At 35.8% G+C, this 24442-nt stretch overlaps 1 protein-coding gene across 1 annotated transcript in view; it reads left to right on the top strand.

Annotated features, from left to right (window-relative positions):
• PLXDC2 (plexin domain containing 2) overlaps window positions 1-24442 on the top strand; it is a 422459-nt gene that overhangs the window by 211828 nt on the left and 186189 nt on the right. Inside the window, exon 4 of the mRNA XM_003930659.4 lies at window positions 19142-19211. Coding sequence (XP_003930708.2) covers window positions 19142-19211 — 70 coding nt within the window. The remainder of the gene's footprint in view (window positions 1-19141; window positions 19212-24442) is intronic.

Below are 24442 nucleotides of genomic sequence, written 5' to 3'. Positions count from 1 at the left end.
GGGATCTATTGCATTTGACAACCTTCCTACTATAGCACAGTGCTTGATAGTGTAAAATATACTTTGTGGAATTTTGAATGTTGGTGTATGCACATGGGAATTCCGTGACGTGGCTTAGTCCTAGTGTCAGCCACTATGGGTAATATATACAGGGAGAGGAAGAAGTTCCTCCAAATATTAGCTGAGTTCCCTATACAAATATGGCTACCACCTGTCTCCTCTTTGCCCTCCCCAAGGTAAGACACTTTGTCTCATGCCTCTCCTTAAAGAAGCCTGTTCTCTTTGCAATAGGGTTTACTTGGTTGCCTTGTGATGATTCTCTGGTTGTCTCTTGAAAAATGAAAAATGATAATATTGTAAATGGTCCGGTTTTCTTATTATTAGTGTGGCAGTGACATTGTTGCTTTTAACACTTGAGGTAGCCTCAAACATAAATGGAAAAACTTGAACTTCTGGTTGTAACTTAACTGGTGCTCTTTATGTAATTGTTAAATATATACAATTGTTAGAGGCTTTTCTTTTAACTACTCTGCCATTGTCATAACTTGGGTTCTTGGTTATCCATGAGTATGTAAGCCATTAACAAAAATTTCTTAAGAGAAATTGGTGGAAAAAGCTATCAGCGAAATTCAACATTTTTCGTGTTAAAAACACTCAAGAAACTAGGCATGGGAGGAACATACCTCAAAGTAATAAGAGCCATCTGTGACAGACCCACAGCTAACATTATACTGAATGGGCAAAAGCTGAAGCATTTCCTTTGAAAACTGGCACAACACAAGGATGCCCTGTCTCATCATTCCTATTCAACATAGTATCGGAAGTCCTAGCCAGAGCAATCAAGCAAGACAAAGAAATAGAGCATCCAAATACGAAGAGAGGAAGTCAAATTGTTCCTGTTTCCAGATGACATGATTCTGTATTTAGAGACTCTATAGTCTAGGCCCAAAATCTCCTTTAGCTGATAAGCAACTTCAGCAAGTTTCAGGATACAAAATCAATGTTCAGAAATCCCAGGCATTCCGATACACCAACAACAGCCATGCCAAGAGTCAAATCAGAAAGGCAGTCTCATTTACGATCGCTACAAAAACAGTAAAATACCTGGGAATACAGCTAACCAGGGAAGTGAAAAATCTCTGCAATGAGAATTACAAAACACTGCTCAAAGAAATCAGAAAAGACACAAACAAATGGAAAAAAACATGCTAGTGAATAGGAAGAATCAGTATCATTGAAAAGGCCATACTGCCCAAAGCAATGTACAGATTCAGTGCTCTTCCTATCATACTACCAATGACATTCTCCACAGAACTAGAAAAATTTATTTAAAATTTTTATGGAACCGAAAAAGAGTCCAAATAATCAAGGCAATTCTAAGCAAAAAGAACAAAGCTGGAAGTACTGTGTGGCCCAACTTCAAATTATATTGCAGGGCGGCAGTAACCAAAACAGCATGTTACTGGTACAAAAACAGGCACATAGACAAACGGAACAGAATAGAGAACCCAGAAATAAGGCCACACACTTATGACCATCTAACCTTCAACAAACCTGACAAAAACAAGCAATGGAGAAAGAGTTCCTATTCAATAAATGGTGCTGGGATAACTGGCTAGCCATATACAGCAGATCGAAGCTAGATCCTTCCTTACACCATATACAAAAATTCAACTCAAGGTGGATTAAAGGCTTAGATGTAAAATTCAAAACTATAAAAACTCTTGAAGACAACCTAGGCAATACCATCCTGAACATAGTAACAGGCAAAGATTTTAAGATTTTATGACAAAGACACCAAAATGCAATCACAACAAAAGCAAAAGTTAACAAATGGAATCTAATTAAATGAAAGAGCTTCTGCACAGCAAAAGAAACTATCAACAGAGTAAAGAGACAACCTAAACAATGGGAGAAAATATTTGCAAGCTATGCATCTGACAAATGTCTACTATCTAGCATCTATAGGGAACTTAAACAAATTTACAAGAAAAAAAACCATTAAAAAGTGGACAAAGACATGAACAGACACTTTTCAAAAGAAGACATACATGCAGCCAACAAGCATATGAAAAAATGCTCAATATCACTGATCATTAGAGAAATGCAAAACAAAACCACAGTGAGATACCATTTCATACCAGTTAGAATTGTTGTTATTTAAAAGTAAAAAAAAATAATAATAATAACAGATGCTGGTGAAGTTGCAGATTAAAGGGAACACTTATACACTGTTGGTGGAGGTGTAAATTAGTTCAACCATTGTGAAAAGGAGAATGGTGATTCCTTAAAGACCTAAAGACAGAAATACCATTCAATCCAGCAATCCTATTACTGGGTATATACCCAGAGGAATGTAAATCATTCTACCATAAAGATACACATGTGAATGTTTATTGCAGCACTATTTATAAAAGCAAAGACATGGAATCAACCTAAATGCCCATCAATGACAGATTGGATAAAGAAGTGTGGTACATTTACACCAGGGAATACTATGCAGCCATAAAAAAGAATAAGATCATGTCTTTTGTAGGAACATAAATGGAACTGGAGGTCATTATCCTTAGGAGACTAACCCAGAAACAGGAACCAAAAGCTGCCTGTTATCACTTTTAAGTGGAGCTAAATGATGAGAAGTTATGAACACAAAGTAGGGAAAAAATAAATATTGGAGTCTACTTTAGGGGGAAGATGGAAGGAGGGAGAGGAGCAGAAAAGGTAACTATTGGGTAATAGGCTTAATAGTTGGGTGATGAAAAAATCTATACAACAAATTCCCATTACATGAGTTCACCTGTGTAACAAACTTTCACACATCTTGCTGATCCCAAAACAAAGGTTTAAAAAATCGTGTATGTGCTATTATGGTTATACTGTAGCTCAAGACCCAATATACACTTAGGGTTGGATTCATTATTAATGACAATGGAGGTTAAACTCTGTTTTAAATAGGGTTTTCCCTTAATTTTGAGCATTTTTTGCGTATGTCTTGTCGGATTTGATTCCATCATTATGGCTTTTACTTTATGACACGTTTCATGCAAGGCTGACTCAGTACAGAGCTTTGCTATCCATGGTCTTGTGCTCTCCTCTGCTTTCATTTATCAGTATAAAAAACAAATCTGTTATTTCATAGGTCTAGGATGGGCCAGAAAATTTACATTTCTGACAAATTCCAAGGTCGTTCTGATGCCGCTAATCCAGGGACCATTCTTGAACTCTATAGCAGGGGGTGGCAACCTGTTTCTCTAAAGGGCCAGATGATATTTTAGTTGCTGCAGGCCTTATGGTCTCTGTCACAACTACTCAACTCTATTGTTATAGCTCAATAGCCATAGACAATATGTAAATGAACAGTCATGGTTGTGTTCCAATAAAACTTTATTTATGGAAATAAAATATTGGACCTGTATCTACTTTGTTATTACTCTCAACAGAAAACACACACACACAAAAAGCACACTTACACACAAAAACATACACACATACTTCCATTTATAACATAAGATTGGTAATATTAACTAGTTTCCATTTGAAAAAAAAATGTTATATGAACTCCCTTATTTAAATAAGCTTTACAGCCTAGATCTTGTAAATTTACTTGCTAGAATATGTTTTAAATTCCCTATATTCTTTTTTCATAAATGAGGTTACTAAATATTAGTTTGAGCTTTCCAAATTGTATAGAGTAATCCATGTTTTAATGTTTTCTCAGTTGGTCTTTCTGCCTTTCCAATCCTGCTGGGTTCTCTTTGTTTCATTTCCATTGTGCCTTTCACAGAATAGAATCAAGTTGTTACGCAAGATAACATAATTTTAATATTAAGATAATATTACGACCGGGGGCTTAATAATGCCTGCATGCACATCTACACAGAACACACACACATACTTCATGTTATTGAGGTGGTTAAGCACAAGGCAAAATGGAAAATAGCAAACATGAATCCAGCTTATTAATTAGCTTTGCTCCTGTTCTCATTGACATAAAAAGCTTTCTGGTAATTTGCCTGGAAACAGGATTTAAATTTAAGCTCCAAGGGGAAGAAGGGAGTTTCTCAAATCTTATCACAGTTCATGTAATTTGCATGGCCAAGTGTATATATTCTAGCAACAAATTATGCAAAAAAAAAAAAAAAAGAAAGAAAAAAGAAAAAGATTTAGCTAGGGACAGACCAGAACCAGGGCTAGAGGACTAACAATTTAGCCCTGAGTAAGCAAGAGGTCGACTAAGAAAGCAAGTATGTTGGCCCTTCTAGAAGAGGCCCTCCCACCCATTTACTTTCTTCATGAAATGAAAAAGAAGAGGTTACAAGAGATGTCTTACCTAGGAACATTATTTTTTTTTAAAAAATATTTCCCCCTTTACTATCACTGCATAAAAATGTGGTCCAAACAGTGTTTTGGAATCTTAGATAATATTCTTGAAGGAGGAGGAGGGTAGAAATAAAGTAAGTTTGCCATTTTCTTCCATCCACAATAATATCTTATCATTTCAGAGCAGAATAAAACATGGAAATCACTTAATTCACATATTTGAGGTGCCCAAACACATTGATATCGCTTTCCTTTTATAATCTTAACCATAATCATTAGTGTTTATATGACACATGTGTATATTGGAATTTGATTACATGTGCTTTCAAATCTCTCCATTGTCCTTTTTGTTTAGATAACATGTCTTAAATCATTGCAAAATAAGCAGATGCTAAAACCTAGTTTTGGAGTTGACAAGTTAAGGGAAAGACCATGTCTTTCTAGATAAAGCAAAGTGAAGAATTGGAATGAGTCCCTACCATATGGCAAGTAAGCAATGAGGCAGTCATTTATATTAAAATTCTCACAGTTGTCTGGGTATTTTGTCCTTCATTCAGTCATACAGTTTTCAGGTTGCAAATCTAAAAGTTTCTGACTACAAACCTAGAAACCAGCCTGGACTTGTTTTTTCCCTCTTTCTAGACATTTCAAATTCCACATTTTTGTGATTTTCCTCTATATTTCTACATCTATATTATTTAATATGTTTCTGGGAACAAAGTTTGATTCAACTGCCAGACATATTAGAATTATTGTGTCCTCTGAAATGACAGTTGATGACGTTCTGATTCTTAACTCCTAGAGATGTATCTCTGTCCTGGTGGAAGGAGTCCAGGGTTTGATGTTGGGAGACCTTAGCTTCAACACTTATTTTCTTGGATTCTGGCCTCTTTGCACCTCAGCTTTGTAACCTGGAAGAAAGGGGGTAAAAATGCCTCCCTTGACTACCTCCAAGGATGATGTTGAGAATAAAAATGAAATAGTTATAAAAGGACACCGACAACCTCAACAAAATGAGACAGTGGCTGAGTATTATTATTTGAGGGTTCTAATTCTTTACAACAATAACAACAGAAAAAAAATAACCCTTGTCAAAGAAAGTAGGTAAAGCAGTAAAAACAGATTGTATTTAGGACAATTTCAATAAGAGAATAAACCTTGATATAGAACTGGGATCAGTTCCAAATGTAGCATGGGCAAGAGGGAAAATATGGCCAAGAGCAGAGTGAGTGTCACTGGAGGGAAGGTTACTAAGAGGAGACATGAGAAATAAGTGGGAATTGTGCCTAAACTGACTTGTTAGGATTCTTACTGCAAGAGGGTTGGGGTGATTAGGTACCACGGTGGGAGATGAGGATTTGATCAGTATTGAGGGTGATCAGATTTCAAGGGTGGGAAATCTTGCTAAACTTAGCAGGATTTTTGCTGAAATTGACTGAGGCAAAGATAGACACAGAAGTTCACAGACAAGAGAGATCTAGTGGAGAAGATGCCTCAGCAGAGACTGACTACAGATTGGTCAAGGGAGGCATCTTGTCGTTCCAAAATAAGTTAATATCTGAGTCTCTCTCAGTTAGATAAATACATAGATGCAAAAATATGGATGGATGGATGGATGGATGGATGGATGGATGGATGGATGGGTGGGTAGATGATGGATGGAAGAATGGATAGAGATATAGGTATAGGATAAATGGACAGATAGATGGAAAGACAGCCAATGGGTAGATATATTAATAGATAGATGGATAGGTAAAGATGATTTTATGTATTTATATCTATATCTTTCTATGTATGTTTTTTGCCAAGCAATTGCCAATATACTGTTTGCCAGACATAAACATATTCTGGCTTAAATTTTTTTTATCTTTCTATATGTTGGTAGGAAGATTGATTCTTTAAACAAGAAACACCAGCAAAATGAAATGGTTGAAGTGCTGTTCTCTGTCTATCTCACTCTATCTCTGTCATAATGCAGGTAAAGTTTTTGATGAAACTTGTATGACTTTTTATGTGTTGATCATTTAAAATTTTTGTATTGAACTGTCCTTGATGGCATTCTGACTACTTGAATATACACAGAAAATTTCATTAAAAAGTTAAGTTTTCTAGAGGGTTTTTGTTTTTATTCCCTTCAGGAAAAGAACTTACTGCTTCAGCTAGCATGACCATGGATCTCACATTTACATAATGTTTATGTTGGGAGAGATAAATTTGGTTGCTTGTGGTGACTTTAGTAAGTTGCTTTTTCATATTGTACACCTTTATTTTTTTCTGTGCATCAAAAAATCTGTTGATAAGTGCTCATTTTTCAAAATGATTAAATTGAAAGGCAATTTAATTTGCTTTCTCTATTAGGCTATTATCTAGACTGCACATTTTTGCCTGCGTTCTGTTCATAATGTCTAACAGTAGGTTGCTTTTTATTTACTCTTATGTTTGACTGGTTGAATAAGCTGGGTGCATTCTGCCTTTTGAGTTGCTTCAGTTCAAGTGAGACACAAGTTTAACAACCTAGTCTTTCTTGTCTTTGCTCATGGGATTTTCATCGAGTTTAATAACAGACCAAGATAAGTTGTATCTGCATATGTCTCTATAGCTTAATTTTGGTTTAATAAAGTCTTCTACATCCATAAAGGAAGAAATATACTTGACATAATGTAATATTTTATTCAATATTATTTATATTTTTGCTCCAATCAAATTCGAAATACTCCAAAAATTTGTATAGTTACAAAATATCAAAGGAATTCTCTTTGGATATTTAAAAGGTGTGTTCTAGTCTTCAACTTCCTAAGAAACAGATGTACATTCCAAAGTAATGATGGATTAATTTGTTTAAAAAATAATAGGGTTTCAAAAGCATAGGATTTGGCATCATAAGTTCCAAATTCAAGTTTATTACAACTGAGACCTTAGGCAAATCCCTAAATTCCCTGTCAATTTCTTCCTGTACTAAGTAGTTGTGATAGTAATATCTGTCCTGCCTTCCACATACAATAGATTCAAATGAGATTTTATGGCACTTTATAGTTACTTATGTATTTTAACAAATTCTACCCTTAATTCATTTTACTTGAATTATTCTTAAGTCACTTATCAAACTTGAGGTTAATTCCCTTTGTCTCAAATATTATTTCAGGGCCTGACTCTTTTTCATTGCATAAAACTAACATGATTAGAGTGGCTGAGTTGTATTTTTCTGCATGCCTGGGGAAAGGGCTGTTCCACTAGCCTGGAAGCCAGTAAGTACACGGAACAATGTACCCCTGTCCTGCTGATGGCACTCAAGACACAGATTAAACTTTCCTTAGGTCCACCCAATATGCTGAACTTAACCAACTGTTTTTACTGGCATAATTGCATAAATATGTGCATATTACTAATAATTTAATCTATTCTCTCTGAATCTAAGAACCAAGTTTTAGACATGGAAAGGACTTTAGAAAGCCTTGAGGACAGCTGCCTTATGAAATTGACATTGATCAATTTGTTTTGCATGTAACAAACCTTCACTTCCCAAAGCAAGAAGTGGCTGTCTTACTTGACAGATCATATTTGAGTTCATATTTCATTGCAATTTAATCTTATTTTTACATCTTGGGTCTTTAGTGGAGGATGAGCACCAGTTTTTACACAAAATTAGTCATGGAAACTAATATAATGCATTCTCTGTTACCAGTGATGGCTATGAAATAACTCTAGATAGATAAATATCTATTCACCCTGTTAGAAGATTTCATATTAAAGTTTCAGCATCATAAAGGCTGCTAAAAAGGAGACCCCTCAACCATGTCTCCAATGCAATAAACAAGTATATTTACTCTGCCTTTAACCTGAGATGTTCTTTTCCATCTTATTTCTTATCATCTTTCCTGCCATCTCTTCAGAAGCCTATGAAGACTTACAACAGTTTAATTTTAGATAACATGAATGTAAAACACATTCTCACCCTAAAGTTATTAGATGATAAAGATTTTACATGACTCCTTTGAAAGAAAATGTTTTGTAACAGAAAATTTAGCAAACTATAGGTGGAATATAATGTTCTTTTAGAGTAAACACATCTGAAAGCAGATAATATTAATTCCTGTGAAACATGTTATAAAAGAATGTGTTTGAGGATTCAGATTTCCTGGGCAGGTTAGTATTTCAGTATATTTAAACATTATTTTCTTATATCTGGTCCCAATATCTTTATTTTTATCTGTTCCTTCCTACCTAATTATAGCATATCACTTAGGTGATGGATGGATAATACTCTATGCAAAATGGCCAGGTTTCTATGTGGCTTGTTTATAAACTGCATTCCCATCAGAACATCTAGTGTGCCTGGAATTCCCCGCCCCAAAGAGTAGGCATCTTTTTTCTCATTTTGCTAGAGGTGCTCTGTTAAAATGCCAAAGGGACTAGACGTGAAACCCCATTAGCCACTCTGTATTAATGATAGATTGCCAGAAATTGCCTACCCTGCAGCATCTGTCTGAAAAGAAATGCCAAGTAAGGTTCAAGTTTAATAACTAGGCCAAGGTTAAGCACATTAGTACTGAGTCCATGTGGGCCAAACTGTAGGGATCTGTAGGATGTCATAAGGGAGCAACTCTTCAATGCTGTGTTGTGAGGCATCAGTTTATTTAGTTTTTGAAAAAAAAATCAGAAAGTTGACAAATGTGACAAAATGGGAAAGATTAATCTGCACTAAAAAATAGAGGTGGGGGAGGTTTTTTGCATTATTTTTAGTAACTTTTCTTTCATTTGAAATTATTTCTATTTTTTTAAAGAGAAATTAGCAAAGGAGGATGAAGAATTAAAATTGAACTTCATCTAAATGTCAATTTCAATCATTAATTGAATTTTGAATTATTTAGTGACTTCACTCATGAACTTTGCTCGCTAAATCCCAAACATTTTTTAATTGGTACATGTTTTACATATTGATGGGGACCGTGTGATATTTTGTTATATGCATAATGTGTAATGATCAAGTTGGAGTATTTGGGGTGCCCGTCTCCTAGAGGATTCATCACTGCTGTGTATTAAGAACATTTCATCCTAACATGTCAGTGGAGGGGCAGTTTGAATTAGTGTCAAAACACATGGACTTGGAACCAGACTGCCTGGATTTTAGTCCTCACTTGGCCAACTAGGAGGTTTAACATTGAGCATGTTATTTACTCTTTCTTAATCACTTCCTAACCTATTAAATGGAAGTAATAATAGCATTTACCTCCTAAGGTTGTCATTAGGATTAAATAATGTAGTATTTGTACAATGCTTAAAGCAATACCTGGCATAGTGTCCAAGATATCTGTTACATCAATAATAATAACTATTATGCAAACATTTACCTGTAAAACAGGTATTTTCCACTCACTGGAAATTAGGAAGTTTGTTCCCTGAAAGGCAGACTGTAATCAACTGAGTAAAGGAAGGACCTTTCCAAGCTCTGAATGATAAATACAAGGAAATATTTTTTTGTCTTGCCTTTTTTGAGGATCATTGGTCAAGAACATCACAACCTTCAGGTTTTGCAAACTTGTTTTAAAGGCATTTGGCTAGCAGGAACCTCTAGATTTCAGTTTGTCAATGGAAAATTTTAGGCCATACAAGTGCTACCAGGTAAAGGGAGATGATCTTTTCCAGAAACAAGTATATTCATCCTTTTAACCTATTTCACTCTTTCCAAAGTTTCCTTACAGCGATGGTTGTGGAGTTTCAAAGACCACTTAGATAACACAGAGCCTTGTTCCTCAAAGTAATGTCCAGGGGGCAATATCAGAAGTACTAGGAGCTTGCTAGAAATGCAAGATTTCAGCCGCCTGAATCTGAATCTGAATTGTAACAAAAATCCTAGGTGATTGATTTGCACACTGAGGTTTGAGAAGCTTGGAGAAGTCCCTTGACTTGCTCCTAGGGCAGCATGAAAAATCTAGAAACAATTCCTTCTGGCTCTCACCCAAACCCTTGTTTCCTTGAAGGATTCTTTATAAAATCCTGTCACACTCTCTCTGTACCCCTGAACAGCTGGACTCTCTGAACTCTGCCCGAGTTGTAAATATCACATGACTAATAGGAATAATTCTCAGCATTTGCAAGTACAGGCAAGCTACTGTAGCCACGTGTTTGCTGGGAACCATGCAGTGAGAGAGGCCAAAATGATCATTGTTCACTTACTCTTAAGTTCATGTGCACCAGCATCAGCTAGTTGCAAATGTTTACGTTTTGTTTTCCGATTTATGTATACTCCCTTGAAAAGCATCATTCAATAGCCAGGATTAATTAAGTTCTAAGTTTTGCTATGAAAAAAAGTGCTGAAGAGGTTAGAATTTTGAACTGAGAAAATCAATTTAATTGATGGACTTTATTCTGAAAGAAGTAGCTTATTCCCTGTTTGTATATTTGTATATTGATCAGCCCTTTTCCATGAACATTTTGAACTTTTAATTAGGTTTCCAGTGTTTTCGGGGACTGGGTTAATGACTCATGTCCTGTCCACTCCTACCAGAGTATCAAAATGGTTAATATTCCATTTTAAAAAAAGTCTACATGGTGAAAGCATTCTTAGTTATCCTGCCCACTGTGTTATTTTATTTTGGAATACACTAGACTCACTTATGGTCTGGAAGCAGGATCTTACTTTAGGGTATAACAACAAAAATTGCAGTGCTGTTATTCACATATATGCCTCTCTGTATTTTATTTCTTTCTTTGATAGTTGCTTGTTGTGAAAGCCTGCCAATATATTTTTTTCTGTCAACCACTTTTCAGTTTATATTATTTTTATTTTTTATATTTTTAGAGACACAGTCTTGCTCTGTCACCCAGCCTTGGATTGCAGTGGAATGATCATAGCTCATTGCAGTATGGATCTCCTGGGCTCGAGCAATCCTGCCTCAGCCTCCCGAGTAGCTGGGATTACAGACCACTATGCCTGGCTAATTCTTTTTACTTTTGTAGAAATAGAGTCTTGCTGTTTTGCCTAGGCTGGTGTCAAACTCCTGGCCTCAAGCAAGCCTCCTGCCTCCCAAAGCATCGGGATTACAAGTGTGAGCCAACACATCTGGCCTATATTACTTTTATAAGCAAAGTTATTTCAGTTTAATAGGAGAATAAAGCGTGAAATGACAATTATCATTGATAATTTTAAATAAGAAAGTAAATGTTTTATACATTTAGAAGACAGGCTCCTAGAACTATCCTTAGAGGGTAAGAAATGAAAGCATCTGATCCTGGAATGTGAGAAAAAAAAAAAAAAAAGAGTTCTTGAGGCTGGGCCGGTGTGGGGCTCCCTGTTGTGACCAGGCCCAGGTGTTGCCAGTGGTGCAAGGGCTCAGCCTGGCTTGGTGCTCTGTTAGCTCAGGCCCTGTAATGTGGTGCATTTAATCTGATTAGACTGCTTTACACATTTCTCAGATTTTCTCTTTTGTGTCTCTGGACCTCATTCACTCATGCACGTGGGTGCTTTCAAATGATCTTTTATTGCCCGGGCACAGTGGCTGACGCCTGTAATCCCAGCAGTTTGGGAGGCTGAGGCCGGCAGATCATGAGGTCAGGAGATCGGAGACAATCCTGGCCATGATGAGACCCCATCTCTACTAAAATACAAAAAATAAGCCGGGCGTAGTAGCACCCACCTGTCGTCCCAGATACTCAGGAGGCTGATGCAGGAGGATCGCTTGAACCCAGAAGACAGAGGTTGCAATGAGCCAAGATCATGCCACTGCACTCCAGCCTGGTGACAGAACAAGACTCCATCTGAAAAAAAAAAATGTTTTATTGTGACTACATTTTAACAAAAGTTGTGCTATTACGTCTACCAAGAGCAAAAGCCTGACAAAGATTCCAGGTAGAAAACACAGTCACTGGAGGCTTGTAACAGGAAGGAAATAAACCATGTAGTATGAAAGAAGACAGACAGAAATGATACAGTTGTCAAGATGTAGTTTTGGAGCCAACACATTTAGATTGAAGTCTTAGCTGTAATAACTACTTGGTTGTTCAGATTTACCATTCATCCTTTCTTTTTGTAAAATTTTGTTGTGAAATAATTTCAGGCTTATAAAAAACTTGCAAAAAAATTTTAAAGCATTTCCATGAAGCTTTCACCTAGTGCCATAAATGTTAACACTTTATTTACCCACAGTACCATTGTCAATACCAACACATTTGCATTGGTACTATACTCTTAACTAATCCATGGACCTTATTCCAATTTTGCTAATTGTCTGAAAATTATTTTTTCTTATTCAAGATCCAACCTAGGACCCATATAGCATTTATTTGTCACATATTTTGGCCTCCTTCAGTCTATAACAATTCCTCAGTCTTTGTTTTTCATGAACTTGACACTCTTAAATAGTATTGGCCAGTTATTCTGTACAATGTCCCTGATTGTGGGTGTTTGCTATATCTTCGTGATTAAATATAAATCTGTTTTTGACAATACTATGATGGGGATGTCCTTCTTTGTGCATCATATCAGGAGGTACATGATGACAGTGTGGCTCATTAATGGTGAGGTTAATTTTGTTTACCTGGTTAAGGTGATGCCTACCAGGTTTTGTCTTTTCATTGTAAAGTTACTATTTTTTATTTTTTAATTCAAAAAAATCTTGTTGCAAGATGCTGTGAGACTACAAATGTCCTGCTTCTTATTATAGTTGTACCTACTGATTTTGGCATTTAAATTCTTGCTAAATACAGGCTAAATACTTAGCATAATATCTGATATATTAAATCTTCATTTCATTCTTTTAACACCTGTGTATACAGTGAGTATTTTAGTATAACAAAAATGAAGACATCATAACATTGCCCAGAAACATGTCTAATTGTGATACCGGTTCTATTAGAAAAGCAATTTACCAGAATTGGTTTAATTTTTTTTTTAATGTACTGTGATAATGCACTGGTATATTTGAAAGAACATAAATCATTTTCAGCTATTTATTAGGAATCAAATAAGGAGCTATGCTTGTTTAGGAAACTAGTTTGAAAGAACTGTTGCTAGACACCTTCATGTACACAGTACACATTGTTATATTTCATTAACTCAATGCTTGTGATGGTCCAAGTATTATTTGGTCATTTGATCCTTATCTTTATGATGACCTTTTGAAGAAGTGTCTTGACTTTATAGATGAGCTAACTGGCTTTAAAAGGTTAATAATGTATGAAGTTACACAGTTATTAAGTACCAAAGCTGAAATGTAATTTTAGGTCTCTGTGACTCCAAAATCATACTAAAGCTTTCAGTAATTTGGAAAGAGCAATTAAAAATTTAAAAATTAAGTTCTATCTACTTCCATTAAAAGAAGCTTATAAAATGTGTATTTTATGATGAGTAAAGGAGCAAAGCAACAATAATCTATTCTAAGCATTTATAGATGAATAAATTTTATGTGGACCTTATACAATTTCAAAAAAGTTAGTAAATTGTTAAATGTAGCTTGGAAGAAAATACCACATCCCAGTTAAATTTTTCATAGATATATGAAATTTTTCATAGATATATGGTGTTTATTGGACATTTTTATGTATTAGGGATATAAGTCTTACTGGAAATAAACCAATATTCTAGAAATATTTATGTAAATAAAGCAAACTATAATTTTTCTTATGTTTTACAATTCCTCCCAAAGCTAATATTTGACAGAAATAAATGAACTGAAAATACTATGACTTAATATTTATTTGATTTTATATTTGGAATTGTTTTTTGAAAAACATAACATAAATATTACTTTGCCAACAATAATACCATCTCACCTATTTGAGAGTTTCAGGAGATAAATAAGTGCCCCTCAGACATATAATTATTTGAATGATTAAAATTGGAATATTAAAATATGTGTGTAAAAACTAATGATTATTTTGTCAATTTATGTTTGAGTAAGTGGATGCTCACTGTGTTCTTTTGATCCTTTGCTATCATAAACTCATGAGATCAACAATTATTAAAACCACATTGACTACTAATTTTCTTCCCACAAGCTGCTTTCCACAGGATTATTTCTTATAAAGCTAAAATAAAAAGACTTGAGGAGTCAGAAAATTATGGTTATATGACAGTAAATAAGAAACTATCCTGAAATAAAAAGACATTTTTATTAATGACATTTTAAAACTTGGTTTTCAGGATTATAAATGTGCCCACTCCAGATTCTTAACTCTTTATTAAGAGGTTTCTGTCTTCAAAGTTTTGAGGCATTGGCTAATTAATTCATCCTTGCCATACCACTGAGAAATAGGAAAGCAAATCAAATGTGAATTGGGTATATTTAGGATGATAATTCTTGTGTTATTAAAAAAATTAGTAGAGATCATAATAATTAGTGTGAAAATGAATATCAATTAGCTATTAGCGTAGAAAAAATATGTAAAGAAGGCAAGAAGAAGTATAGGCACACTCGGAAATCTAGGAGTATGACCCTGAATGAGTCTGATAGTCTGTTGCCAGCAGAAATTTTAATGGGATATGTTTTGGGAAAGCATGACGTGACCTTAAGACACAGTCATATATGGATGTAGGTGCCGTAAATTTCCTGCAAACCACCTAGACTCTGTACACCTCTACCAACTCTTCAAAAATGTTTCATAAATTTATTTTCTGCCATATAAGACGTAATACATCTTTTGCTTGTCTCAAAGTTACCATTCCCCCTTCTTTCAACTAGTTAACTCTTCCATAGATTTTGAGAAAGTAGTTAGCAAATTCAGTTGATTTTATTTATGCCTCTTATGTTCTCCAATATTTTACTTCTGAGCTTTTATTTTCTATTTTGGCAAGACTCTTAATCCATTTATTGGGTCTTCCCAGCACCGTTTTCTTGAATCTTTTTTTTTTTCTTTCATGTTAAATATTTCTTAAAGGATGAAATCCAAGAACACATAATGTTTAAGCTGTAGCAATGGCACCATTTTTCAGTATCACATTTAAAGAAATGTCATTGACATTGCTTTTTATGACAATGCCCAGGGTTCTGTTATTCTTTTCGGTTGCAGAAGATTCGTTTGTTTTTTATATTATTTGAGGTCATTTATTATTTAATTAAAAGATGCATAGCAAATTAGTGACACAGCAAGTTTTCTTATTCATACCTAACCAAAATAGCTCTTCTTCCTGCATTCATAATCTCAATTGGTGACACTATAGTTCACCAGTCACCCAACTAGAAATCTGTGCTTGACTCTAGATGTCCCTCACTTACTCCCAACTTTTATGTCCAATTAATCACAAAGTCCTTCTTGTAGGATAGGATAGATTAGTGTCCCAGACTCCTGATCTCCAGTGAAGTGATTCTGAGGCATGTTTTTTTTTTTTTTTTTCTCTCTACTGTTTCTTAGTCCATGGGTACTGAGGTCCAACCACCTATAATGATAACATGTCCAATACTCTACCTACCATTGATTTTTCTGTTTTCCTTGCTTTGCTTTTTCTACTTCCTTGAGCAAGTGCCATTTGGGATCAACTTCCAAATAAACTGCCTGCCCCTAAGTCCTTATATAAAGATTGGCTTTGGGGGTAATCCAAACTAAGCCGAAGCTTGAAGAATATGGAAGCCATGACTGACCAAGGCTGAGAGAATATTGCCGTCAGGAGGATGTCACATATATGCACCACAGCCCAGAGTTAAGGGTAGCATGTGCAAGGAACTAAAATATGTTGCCTGGGGCTGGCTGGAGCAGAGAGTATAAGGGTGAAACTTAGCAAGTAGTAGGAACAAGTTCATGGTGTGCCCTAGAACTCATGTTCACTATGTTGACGTGACTCTGAGTGAGAGTGGGATTCTAGATTGAATGATTTGAAGTGGGGGAGTGATACGCTAGATAATACAGAGCAGCAAGCCCTGATCATTTTGGTACTAGGGATTGGTTTTATGAAAGACGATTTCTCCACAGAGGGTAGGAGGGGATTGTTTTGGGATGATTCAAAAACATTACATTTATTGTGTACTTTATTTCTATTATTATTATGTTATAATATATAATGAAATGATTATACAGCTCACCATAATGTAGAATCTGTGGGAGCCCTGAGCTTGTTTTCCTGCAGCTAGAAGGTCCCATCTGCAGATGATGGGTGACAATGATGGATCATCAGGCATTAGATCTCATAAGGAGCATGCAGCCTAGATCCCTTGCAAGTGCGCTTCAAAGTAGGGTTCATACTCCTCTGAGAATCTAATGCTGCCACTGCTGATCTGACAGGAGGCAGAGCTCAGGCAGTAATGCAAGCCATGGGGAGCGGCTGTAAATATGGATGAAGCTTTGCCGGCTTGCCTGCTGCTCACCTCTTGGCTGCATGGCCCATTTCCTAAGAGGCCATGGTCTGTTGCCTGGGGTTGAGGCCCTGGCATAGAGAATGAATTTAAAGAAAAATAGAGCCATGATATTTATGAGGAAGTTATTGCAATGACAGTGACCTATGCTTGGAGAAGAGTATCAGACTGGTGAGAAATGAATGGATTACACAACTCTTTAGAAGACAGCATCATCCTAAATTGCCATTATGATTCCCTATCAGAGTGAAGCAGGCAATGGTGGTAACTAAGGAAAACTGGTCTTTTAAACAGGGAAGCATTTCAGTCATTGGTGTTACTCTTCAGAATTACTGATGTGTTTGCAAATTTCCTTTGAATATCTATTTGTCCTCAAGAAAAGGTCTTTAACTTATATCTGTATCCGTGTATCTTTTTCTTTCTTTTGAGACAGAGTTCCACTCTTTCACCCAGGCTGGAATGTAATGGTCTGATCTCCGCTCACTGCAACCTCTGCCTCCCAGGTTCAAGCGATTCTCCTGCCTCCATTTTAGTAAAGACGGGGTTTCACCATGTTGGCCAGGCTGATCTCAAACTCCTGACCTCATGATTCACCCACCACAGCCTCCCAAAGTGTTGGGATTACAGGCATGAGCCACCATGCCTGGCCATATCTGTGTATCTTAATCTAATTCCAAACATATTTAAATACTTGCAGTGGCGGAGAAGCTCATGTTATAGCCTTTTAGTTTGTGTTTGGTGCTAATTGATAGGGTTCATTAGTGATATATGTTTAAATCAAACTCTGACTCTGAAAGTAAGAATGCATAAGGTAAATTTTACCAGTTTACTGATGAGCATGGAAATAAATGAGAATGATGGAAAACAATATACTAAGCAAGTGCTTTCACAAAATTATTCCTGACGTCTTTGAGATAAATGATCCTGCCATTGAACCCTTCTTTCATTTTAGGGTTCTTAGTGACCACTTATTTCAGCTAGCTCCGTGAAAATGGGTTTTGTTGTTCCTATTAGCACAAAATAAAAATGATCATAAATATTTTATAAAGATGAGGCTTGCATTAAAAAGAAAAGAAAACCTAATTGAAAGGCACTTTATGAGTGATTAATTTCATGCCAAATAAATCATTAGAAATTCATGATGGCTATAAAAAAGCAATCATTTGCAAAATTGGAAAAAGCTAAATTCAATCTAGATATACATTTCTAGTTTTAAAATTTGTGTATGGGGTGATATACCAACTGCAGAATTTTAACGTAATAGCCTTTTATTATAGGGAGGTTGTACTTGCATGCTGTTGAGCTCTCAACCAGCGAATTACTTTCCCTCTGAATACTTCTATTTCATTTGATCATCTGTATTATATTAGGTTGGTGTAAAAATTATTGCGGTTTTTGCCATTACTTTTAATGTTTCTCTCGTTTCTTGCCTAATAATAATATATCTACTTAATATCATTTCAAATATATAACAAAGATTAGTATTTTTATATGTTATGGTTTTTAACATTTTAAAATATATTATTTTTTAAAAAGTAGACAACATATACATGTACTTTTAAATATTAACAGCTGCAGCATCAGGCCCCTTTTTAGGAAAACAAAGGGTACAATCTATGAACTTTCTCCTTAAGTCTTTGTAATCTACTCCAAACCAAGTAAATGAAGCTCTTCGGTAACCAATATTGTTTATCCTACAACTCTGTGTTTTTAAGAGTGGACATAATATGGTACATTTGGAGAGCTGATTGTATTTAAAAGATAAAACTGTCTGCAGATCAGCCAGGCATGGTGGCTTATGCCTGTAATGCTAGTATTTTGGAAGTCTCAGATATGTGGATCACCTGAGGTCAGGAGTTCAAGACCAGCCTGGCCAACATGGCAAAATCCCATCTCTACTAATAATAAAATGAATAAATTTGACGTGGTGGCTGGTGCCTGTAATCCCAGCTACCTGGGAGGCTGAGGCAGGAAAATTGCTTGAACCCGGAGGGCAGAGGTTTCAGTGAGCTGAGATTGCATTACTTCACTCCAGCCTGGGCAAAAGAGTAAAACTCCATCTCAAAAATAAAAGTCTGCAGGTTTAGATCTGTTGGTCAGTGCAAGACATCTTCTATGAAACTGCTTTTCATTAGGGAATGCACGGAAAACAAATTAAATACATAACATAGTGTAACATAAAACCACTTTTGCTTTTTAATCCAATGAATCTTGACATAACATGCACTACTATTTTGGAGGAACTAGTCAAACTAAAAAGAACCTCAGAATAAGTTGGTCATCCCATGACTGAACTGATTATTCAGTGGACAGCTACAATGCAGTGGTGATGTTAACTTTATTCTTTTCGTATACTTCAAACCTTTAATTACCAAGAAAAATATTCTTTAGTATCACCGAGGACTTAGGCTTTAAAAGCGAACTACAATAAATGTGGGGTAAAGTAGAATCATCATTTTTGTTTTAAGTGAAAGGCTCTTCATTTTACATTTTCTATGCTGTACATTATTGATTTTCTTCTCTGGTGTTGTTCTTTGCAGAGAGTGAATCTGTCCTTCGATTTTCCATTTTATGGCCACTTCCTACGTGAAATCACTGTGGCAACCGGGGGTAAGTGGTTTTCTACCCATTCACCTTAAGTAATCTATGGTTTGACAACAGTTACTATTTTTAATTTACTCTATATTTCAAGATGGATATTTATTAAGAAAACCATTCTCTTTTCTCACGAAGTCGTAGGTATAAATAAAACCAAAGGAAGGGTATTGCTATTGGAAAAACTTTTCAGCAGAAAAAAAAATATTTATGATAATTTTCAAACTAGATCAACTCTGCTTTTCTTCTAAATTTTGATTCTTTTTTTTTTTTTTTTTTTTTTTGGTATTATGGTAAGACTGTCCAAATGGCAGAAATTGGAATAGAGCTAGAAAGACAGACTGCTTACTGAAGCTGCTGGTGACTTTAATTTTCTTTTAATGTATGTAGTTGCTGTGTGTGTGTGTGTGTGTGTGTGTGCACACATGTATATGTGTACATATATGTGTATATATATACTTACACACATGTATATGCAAAAACACGCAACCATATGCACATTAGCTTTGATCATTTTTTCTTGACTATTACCTATTTTGATTGACAGCTCATTTGAGAGTCTTAAAATAAAAGCTAAAATCCAGCTCATATATTTTTTTAAGTTTATTTTTCTCCACAAGCTTGGAGGTTAGTTTTGAGATTAGCAATATCCTAGCAAAGTAATTATCATTCTTTATTGTATATCTCAGAATTCAGAAATATTTTAATCTTCAAGTGCTACTAGAAGAGATAAGCAAAATGCCAGAAAATATCCCTGTAAGTTTTATGGTGAAGGGGTAGGGAAGAAGGAGTAAAAAACAGAAAAATGGAACAGTAAGTAAAGAAGCAATTAAAAGAAATCCCATAGGTGTACAATGAGGCTGTGAGCGTGTGTGCCTAAAGTACTATAGACAGAGTCTCTTTCCTTCACTGCATCTTACCAGGAGTCTTCTGGATGGTGTTGAAACCATGGTGAGCATTGCCATATTTTTGCCATATTTTTGCCATACTTTAATATAAGACCTAGAAGATATGTCAAATTCAGAAGAAGATTTGTAATTAGAAATATCAACAAGCAAATGGAAGTTTTGTGAGCACCTACTCTAAGTGATGGTAAATAAAGCTACCTCTGCCTTAGAGGTGTACAGGTTAGTGGAATATTAGGCAAAGTGAGGCAGAATGTGGAGAATTGCTTAGGAAATTCAAATTATGAAATATGCCCAGGTGCAGTGGCTCACACCTGTAGTCCCAGTTACTTTGGAAGCCCAGGCAGGAGGATCACTTGAGCCCAGGAGTTTAAGACAAACCTGGGCAACACTGTGAGACCCCATATCTACAAAAACATTTAAAAAATTAATCAGGCATAGTGGGGTGCTCCTGTAGTCCCAGCTACTCAGGAGGCTGAGGCAGGAGGACCACTTGAGGCCAGGAGTTTAAGGCTGCACCGAGCTGTGGTCATGCCATTGCACTGCAGCCTGGCTGACAAAGCAAGACTCCATCTCTGAACATAATAAAATAAAATAATTATCTGGCATGGTGGCATGCACCTGTAGTCTTAGGTACTTGAGAGGTTGAGGCAAGAGGATCACTAGAGGTTAGGAGTTTGAGGCTGCAGTGAGCTATGACCACACCGCCGCACCCCAGCCTGGACAACAAAGCAAGATCCTGTCTCTAAAGAAAAAGCAAATGAAAATCAGAAAAAGAAAATACAGATGATAAGCTATAGGTTTCCAGGGATAGTATAACTCAGATATGTATGCGTCTTAAATGAGAGTCATTTAAGAGTATAGAAAAATTGTTGTTCAAGGTGTTTCTTGGACAGTATGAGAATTTCTATGGTTGTGTAGAGAAGGAAGAGAGGATCACAGAGAGGAAGATCCTGAGTAAATCTACATACGAGGAGGAGGGCTCGGTATGTTTGGGATAGTAAATAATTGAATTTGAGTTATGTCATTGGTATATTTACCAAAAAATGTGGCATATTAAGATTGGAAAAGTAGGTTGGGACAATTTTACAAAATGCCAAAAGGGATAGTTTGAGTCATTAGCCCTTAATTAAGTAATAAACTTCAGGAAGGTGAATATAGATGCATGTATAATACATTAAAGTGTAAAAATATTGAAGTTAGTACATTTAATTGGAAGAATATTGCTACCATTTTTGTGAAAAATATTGAAGCCCTTGGTGATTTTGTTGCTTCAACCCAAGGAAAATGAATCATGCCATTGGTACCAATTACAGAGTCAAGAAGTACTGGCTTTAGGGAAAACCAGTGGCTTCAATAGTGAAACTTAAATTTTGTATGAATAAAAGGACTGTATCTAAATGACATTGTTCTCAAAAAGTATGTCTTTTAAGCTTATTAGGTATATCCAGTATAGTGCCAGGCATTTGATTAATTTTGTTGAAGGGTTAAATGAAAAGAGTAAGAAGAAAATTGAAGGATGGCCCCAATAAGCCAAGAATCATATCTTGTCCTCTCATGTCATAAAATATAATAGAAATATGATGATCTTAAAATACAGATATTAGGCATGTTTTCTGAAATCTAGGTGACCAGTGTTCTCTTGAATTTTTAAAAACCGAACTATGAACCACGTGTTTAAAATGTGTACACCCAGTGGTAAAAATGACAGCTTTGTATTTTCAGTTTCTCAAATTGTTTTATCTTTAAGACTCATGTCAGCAATTCAGCCAATATGAAGTAAGATTTCCCCTAGCAGAGCTGGTAGGATCAGACCCAAACAGATGGCTATATTATCATTGTGACTTGAAAGTGCCATTTTCCTTTGTAAAGATCCTCAAAATAAGTGAAAAAAATCTGGTGTCCTGAATGATCTCTGTCTTCTTTCAAGGAGACACTAATGTACACTCCTTCTGTTTCTCTACTTAAAACATACTGGCATGCAACTTGCATAGGTCAATCTGTGCTCTGTTTAAAGAGGTAGAGCCAAGATAATCTACACATGGACCTGGGTTTCTTCAAAATGAAACCTGAGTCTCATGTAAAAGTTTCCCGCTAAGTACATCGCTTGCTTGCTCTTTCCTTGTTCATTTCATTCAATCATTATTTCTTGAGCTTCTATAAAACACACAACACAAGATGCTTTGTTATATACAGAGAAGGATAAGCTAAGTTCAGGAGGAGAATCAAAGAAGAGGAAGGGGTGTTGATAGGGTTTGGCTGTGTCCCCACCCAAATCTCATCTTGAACTGTAGCTCCCATAATTCCCACATGTCTTGGGAGGGACCAAGTGGGAGGTAATTGAATCATGGGGGCAGATCTTTCCTGTGCTGTTCTTGTGATTAGTGAATAACTGTCAGGAGATCTGATGATTTCATAAAGGGGAGTTCCCTGCCCACACTCTCTCTTGCCTGCCACCATGTAAGATGTGCTTTTGCACCTCCTTTGCCTTCTGCCAGGATTATCAGACTGCCCAGTCATGTACAATTGTGAGTTCATTTAACTTCTTTCCTTTATAAATTACCAAGTCTTGGTATGCCTTTATTAACAGTGCAAGAACAGACTAATACAGGCACGATGTGAATAAGCAATAGAGAAGGCTTACTGCAAGTGCTGAAAGAGCAGAAGCTTGCTCAAAAAGGAGATGATGCTTGTTGGGCCAGTCTTAAGAACAGTCTGGGAAAGTGCTAACCTTTGGCATCGGCCTTAAAGGAAGGCAAAGAGGCAGTTGAGAAGTGGAGAAGGAAGAGGCATTCCAGACAAGGGGATGCTGAGCCAAGTGACAGTGCTGAGCCCAGATTGGGCATATTTGGAGGGCTGTAAAGTGAATTAGTTTATCCTGAAGAGAGGGTTGGATTGAGTCTAGTGAAGGGGAATTGGGAAGAGTGATGTGGAGTACTTTGAACATTAGAAATCTAGGTGACATCCAGCAAGCACTGGGTTTCTCAGATAAGTAGATCTGGCCTGATCTGTAAGTGGAAAGGGTGAAGGGGGTGAAAGCAGAAAAAGCAGTTACCAGTTTTTTGAATACTTTCTCATGGGATACGGTACCTGAACTAGGATGGGTACAGTGGAAAAAGACACATGGACCCAGTGTAAGACCCATCATTTGAGTTTTTAAATCACTGTGGTCAGAAAGACTTCCAACCAAAAGGATCCAGTAGGATGCAGTGAATCAAGCTAAGAACAGCTTTAAGGACTTCTGAGGCATGGACCTTTGATGGATCTCTTCTGTGATTGACCAGGCAGACCTTATAATCAGACAAACCTTTTTGACAGATGCTTACAATCTTAAAAAGGTTCTTAAGCATGGAAGGCTTGGAAGAAAAATGAAAACCACAAATCAGGTTAAATAAAGTTGACTGCAGGCCATTCTAAATAGACCTGGGTCTGGGATTTCTTAGTAGAAACACAAAGATGCCTCTTTTGTTGACTGTCAATTTATTTTTGGGTTTACAAATTCCTCTTGAACCTGTTTCTACATTGGATATGGGAAAAATTAAAGTGATACGTTTTCATGGTGAATCCAAGCTGTGCAAATAAATAAAATGAATGCTTTAAACCACAATCCTTTTCATCTTACTTCATGGTTTTGCCATTTCCCATATGTCCTTGAAATCTCTCTCTCTCTCTCTCACCACACAGATACAAATTTAAGATTGAAATTAAGTCAAGATAATGTCTCATGTTATTGCTAGGATCAGCACAATTTAAAAATGGAAAGTTGTTTAACAATATAGACATATATATATAGCTTACCATGGCCCGTCTTTGTATGTTATACGTATCTTACTATGAATAAGCTTAAGTTTCTAATTTAAAATGTAAATCACAACTAAACATCTGCTCATTTATTTATAAACTATAAAAATAAAATCTTTGCCTATTAAGCATTTTAATATTCAAAAGCTCCAATCATCCATATGTACAAAATGAATTGAAAATATCATCTTTATTTTCTGGTTCACTGATAGTGAAATCTGAAAGTATTCATTTATCTTTCGATGTCAAAAATACTTCAGAATACAAATATTTCAGGCACTAGAAAACTACTTCTCTGTGAATTTCATTAGAACATTTCCATTAGTGATATCACCAAGATGTGGTATTGTTTTATTATATTTTTTTTGCATATCACACTGCATATTTTCTATCTGAATATTTTAATTGGTTCTTTTTTATTATGCTGCTAGTGTAATCTTTTAAATGCTTGAAAAATGTAGGTATAAGTTTGAGGATTTGATTTGTAATTTCTATAGCCATTGCTAGGAATGATATTTTTACCTGAGTCTATCATGGGTA

The sequence above is a fragment of the Saimiri boliviensis genome, chromosome 8, assembly GCF_048565385.1.
Source record: "Saimiri boliviensis isolate mSaiBol1 chromosome 8, mSaiBol1.pri, whole genome shotgun sequence".
Lineage (NCBI taxonomy): Eukaryota > Metazoa > Chordata > Mammalia > Primates > Cebidae > Saimiri > Saimiri boliviensis.
Note: the sequence above shows the minus strand (reverse complement) of the source record. Positions and strands in the feature narration are given on the sequence as shown.